We start from the raw sequence: 6,000 nt of genomic DNA, 5'->3' as shown, positions 1-6,000 counted from the left end.
TCCTGGAAACACTCTCACAATAACCTATTCAATCTGTATTACATAATAACAGCTTTAGGTGTCAATGTAAGATGGTTATTGACAGGACAACAGAACTGACCCATTCTGATACAAACCGTTGAGTGATTGAATTATGTCTATTGTTTATCTACAGTCTGGACAAGGAAGATATCTTTAAAATAATAACTATAACCAGACATAGCTCGCGGTAAAACATAATTTATAGGTTAACTATGATTACAAAAGGATGCCATGTCTTAAGTTGTCTTGATGAGATTGATATGATGATACAATTGATATTAAACTTGAAACTTAACATCAAAGAGCTTTAAAATGATCACTCAATACATGAGAAACAAACATTTATGTCTCAATCCTAAAAATGTAGGTCACAGTGACTACTTTTATCATTAGTTTAACACTTTTTTATATCCCTTTTTTACATACATTTGCTCATTGTTGAAGACCGTACGGTGACCTATAGTTGTTAATGTCTGTGTCATTTTGGTCTCTTGTGGACAGTTGTCTCATTGGCAATCATACCACATCTTCTTTTTTATATTGTGACCTATATATGTTTTTTTATGTCAATTGGTTGCTTTTAAAATATTTCATTAATAAAAAATTCGTGGAATGAAGAAAGTGTATTTTCATGGATATTTGATTCTTGTTGGTCTCCATTCTAGCCCAAAGTAATTTGTACCCTGTTAAGCATTAAAATTTGTGGTTTACTTATCCCTATGAAATCTATGGAAATAGGTATTCCATGAATAATAATAAATCCACAGCAGTATTACCTATTGTTACAGTAGCTTACCTGTGAATCCCCCACCACCACCACCAGATAAACAAGCAGCTCCACCCCCTCCAAATCCTCCTGGGGTCTGTACAGAAAAGCTGCCATTACAAGAAAGGCCACCAGTAGCACCTTCTAGAAGAGAATAGCCTGCCTGAGGATACAGGGTTGTTCCATTCCATCCCCCACCACCACCTGAAAGTAAACAAAAATAATAGTCTTTTTGTATTATTTAACTTCTAAATGAGAAAATTCTGTTTTAGGATACAGGGTTGTTCCATTCTATCCACCACCCCCACCTGTTAGTAAACAACCATTAAAAATTTCTGCATTATATTTGTTTTCTAAAACAGAAAAGCCTGACCCAGGATACAGGGTTCTCTATTCCAACTATTATAACAACATGTTATTACCAGGTAAACTAAGTCATCTGTTGTCACTATCAAAATTCTTCTTAAAAAAAAAGTTGTGACAAAAAAAAAAAATGTTTTGCTTAGCGCAGCAGGATACGACCACAGAGTTCCAACCCTGAACAGTTGGGGAAAAAATGAACACAATATTCGCGCTTGATACAGGTCTGAATTTAAAATGTAATTAAATATTTGAACCATAATAGGTTTGTGACACAGAATAACTGTAGTCAAAGGACTTAGAATTGGTTAATTAATTTGAATTTACATTCAGTTTTTTGCTTTTGTGCAATACACTATGCTGTTGCGTATTGACCTCCACCTTATTTTATTGCAAAAAAAAATAAAAAAACATTTGGATAAATTTCCTTTTTAATTCCATAAATCTGAAATGAGAAAAAAATTGCCCCCCTTTTTTCTCACCTTCCCCCCCCCCCTCCCCCCCCCCCTCCTTTTTCTAAAAAAAAATCTTTTCCATGAGATTTGGTAATCTCAATTCAAATGGTTTTAGTTTGCAACCATAATTACCAATTGTTATACATCATAAAAGTCTTAAAATAGAACATGACACACATAATCACAGCTTAAATTAATATTCCTTTACAGTGACTTAATTGTTAGTGTTGCTCTCTGACTATTGCAGCTCATTCAAAATTCTGACCAAATTGCAATTTGTTATATAAAACCAAACTGTTCAACTGGTCAGAATTTTGAACAAACTGTTCAGTCAAAATGTGAATGTGCAAGGTGAAAAAATAAAACATACTTACAATCCTATAAGACTTTAACTCCACTGTATTGTTGTTGTGACATGGTCAGTCTAACAGTTTGTAAAGATATATTATAGTCATTACAATGCAAAAGGTGAAATGTAATTTTGAATTGCTATAAAAATGTCCAAATTCAGCTGTCAAATAATTTTATTTTGAAAATTCTACTATATTCATAAGAATCAGACATCATTTGAACTAAAACAACATATATTCGGTATTAAACATGGGTGAAATAACAATACGTTATTTATAAGTTTCCATGGGGTAGATATTGCAATTTCACACATATTTTACTGAATATGAAATGTTTTAATTCACATAATATCTGATTCTTGTGACTCTTCGAAAGAAAAACTATAAAAAAAACTTAGTTTGGACATTTTAATAGCAATTCAAAATTACATTTCACCTTTAGAATGAAAATGACTATAAAATATCTATACAAACTGATTGATTAAATTTTCACATCAGCACAAATGTGGAGTTAAAGTCTTATAGGATTGTAAGTATGTTTTATTATATCACCTTGCACTTTCACGACTTGACTGTGGTTTTCTACAGCAGTTTGTTCAAATTTCTGACCAGTTGAACAGTTTGGTTTTATATAACAAATTGCAATTTGGTCAGAATTTTGAATGAGTTGCAATAGGTGGAGAGCAACATTAACTGTCAAGTCACAGTAACAGTAACTTCTAAAAAAAAATTGACAGCTAATCACTTAAGACAAACCAGCATTTCTTTATACATAATTTGAAAGCAGTGTAAGGGAGGTAATCCAAACATACACAACATTCTATTTTAAATATTTTTGGATTACCTCCCTTACACTGCTTTTAAATCGTCCATTAACCAGGAAACCCTTGTTTTCCCCCCTTATTTGCCCCTAATTCCTAAACGGTTAGAGTCAATCCTAATCATCCCATTGTGGTATGGAAATTTGTGGTATAATTTCTGAGAGATTCATACACTGTTCCTCAAGTTATTGTCTGGAAACTAGAAACAATGTTATTTGGGGCCTTCTTTGGCCCCTAGTTTCTGAGCTGTTAAGACCATAACCCCCAATATCAATCCCAACCTTCCCTTTGTGATTATAAACCTTGTGTTTAAATTTCATAGATTTCTATTTACTTATACTTAAGTTATTGTCTGGAAACCAAATGTCTTGGGATGACTACGATGATGTGATATTTTTTTGGTGTCAAATAACAACACTTTCACCATGTTAACTTGGTCTAGGTCATTTGTAATCACTTTCAAAGTGTTTTTATCAAAAGGTTGGTCAGAGAAAAACTATGCTGTGATAAGATAACTACTGTCCAAGTACAGCCAAGTTTTACAGTTGACACAAGGATAGGTCTTGCCTGTCAGCAGAAAATTCAGAAAAAATACCATTCGATAGACAGAAAATTGCTTATTGCTAATTAATTCAAAATTGTGCAACAGGCCTTAGAACAGAACCCAACTTATTGTTCTTATCACATATATCAAAGCTAACTTTGAAAAGTAAATCAAAACCAAAAGAGATGTTTGTCAACTTAAAACAACATAATTATGCTGTATTATGTAAGGAATTGAAATATTATTCGGAGCTGATCAACAGTGACACTACATATCATCAACCTAACAGTACTTAAACCATGTTACCAGATATAACCTTAAATAGATTAATGCTGAATCGGCAAAATTAAATGACACAATCGGTACAAATCACAGATGATGAAAACTGACAGCATAATCATATCTCAAATTAAATAAACTTGTCCTACTAAGTTCCATGATTCTATTTTCTAACAAAACAAGACTGAAGTGGGATGATTTACATAACATATCACAATGTAGACATTCTGTGGTCATTGACACATTCCCCATTGACATTCTCAATTTTATTTAACTTGGCTTTACGTTAACAAACCTGGACTAGGTCAATATTGACAAAAACTAAAACATTAATGTTAACAAAACTGGACTTAGTCAATATTGACAAAAACTAAAACATTCATGTTAACAAAACTGGACTTAGTCAATACTGACAAAAACTAAAACATTCATGTTAACAAAACTGGACTTAGTCAATATTGACAAAAACTAAAACATTAATGTTAACAAAACTGGACTTAGTCAATATTGACAAAAACTAAAACATTAATGTTAACAAAACTGGACTTAGTCAATACTGACAAAAACTAAAACATTAATGTTAACAAAACTGGACTTAGTCAATACTGACAGCAACTAAAACATTAATGTTAACAAACCCTGGACTTAGTCAATACTGATAAAAACTAAAACATTAATGTTAACAAAACTGGACTTAGTCAATACTGACAAAAACTAAAACATTCATGTTAACAAAACTGGACTTAGTCAATATTGACAAAAACTAGAACATTAATGTTAACAAAACTGGACTTAGTCAATACTGACAGCAACTAAAACATTAATGTTAACAAACCCTGGACTTAGTCAATACTGATAAAAACTAAAACATTAATGTTAACAAAACTGGACTTAGTCAATACTGACAAAAACTAAAACATTAATGTTAACAAAACTGGACTAAGTCAATACTGACAAAAACTAAAACATTAATGTTAACAAACCTAGACTTGGTCAATACTGACAAAAATACATATTTGAAATGTATAAATTATTCACACTTTTCTCAGACATTGAAATATTAGAGGGATTAAAGACCAAAAATATTGGGAGAATTAAGAGCTTAAGAAAAATTTGGAGGAATATAGACCTAAAAATATTTGGGGTTTGTTTAAAGAGATTTATATATTAGTACTGTAGGATTGAGAGATTGAAATATTGGGAAGATTAAGAGATTGGAATATTGGGAGGATTAAGATAATAAAATATTGGGAAGATTAAGAGATTGGAATATTTGGAGAATTAAGATAATGAAATATTGGGAGGATTCAGATATAGAAATATTGGAATATTGGGAGGATTAAAAAGAGATTAAAAATTGGGAAGGATTAAAGGGATCGAAATATTTCTGAAATTCCTTATATACATTACATTAAAGATCACCCTTAATTCAACATTATATATTGGAGAATACATCTATTATACCCGTCACTGACATTTTATCTTTATTATCAGTTGATTATACAAAAGCCAGGATACTTATTTAATATGACAATATTTCCTCATTTGTCAAATTAATTGGCAGAAAAATCCCTTTGATTTACTAACACCTACAAATTCTGCTACTTAATAACAACATTTGAGACTCCTAGAAGCACAGCATTATAAAGTTCAAATTCTAATTAAAACTAATTAATTATGAATTGTGTTAAAGTAAACGTTTTTTTAGTTTTTACAATTATATAATGCAAAATTTGATTACAATACGTTGATTAATTTGGCCTTGTCATCCCAAAAGCGATCATATTATCTTTTTATAATTGTATCTATCCCCCATGGAAAACCCAAACATCTTACAGCTTTATCTATTATCTAAAGTTCTAATTAATCCGATCTTTCAAAACAGCAACATTGAGGTCAGTGCAAATGGGGTTACATGAATTAAACATTTTGAAATTGCATTCCCTGCTGAGGGGGTGGACAGGGGTAAGGGAACATGGGAATGAGGAGGTGGGAAGGATCAGTCAGGGGAGGAAAGAGGAAAAAGACAAAATTCAATAGGCTGTATACGCCAGTAAAAGTTGTTCAACAATTCCAGCATTATGAAAACTTTGTCAGAAATCAACTTTTAATGTTTGAATCAGTGTTTACATTTGAACATATTGCTAATTAATTATTGATATAAAATGAATACAGCATTGTATGCAGTTTGTGAGATAATATATGTATTTTCATCAATTTAGATGATCATTTTTTTTCTCAGGTAAATAAATCAATGAGTGATGGATTTCTCTTAGAACAAATTTAAAGGTCCTAGTGAAGAAACTACACAGAGAAAAATGGCTATTGTATTTATTCAATGGGACAAAGGAACAGACAGAAGTTTGGATACCTTGACCAAGAGGAGATGACTCTGTGGAAAACT

The 6,000-nt window shown here is 31.4% G+C and overlaps 1 protein-coding gene across 4 annotated transcripts in view; it reads right to left on the bottom strand.

Moving 5' to 3' along the window:
* The window catches only part of LOC139517900 (leukocyte tyrosine kinase receptor-like), a 296,261-nt gene that overhangs the window by 102,817 nt on the left and 187,444 nt on the right, over positions 1 to 6,000 (bottom strand). For all 4 annotated transcript variants that reach the window (XM_071309393.1, XM_071309392.1, XM_071309394.1 and 1 more), the window contains one exon: positions 818 to 991. In XM_071309393.1, the coding sequence (XP_071165494.1) occupies positions 818 to 991 (174 nt within the window). The remainder of the gene's footprint in view (positions 1 to 817; positions 992 to 6,000) is intronic.

The sequence above is a fragment of the Mytilus edulis genome, chromosome 3, assembly GCF_963676685.1.
Source record: "Mytilus edulis chromosome 3, xbMytEdul2.2, whole genome shotgun sequence".
NCBI classification, from domain to species: domain Eukaryota; kingdom Metazoa; phylum Mollusca; class Bivalvia; order Mytilida; family Mytilidae; genus Mytilus; species Mytilus edulis.
The sequence above is the reverse complement of the archived record's forward strand: the minus strand, read 5'-3'. Positions and strand labels throughout refer to the sequence as shown.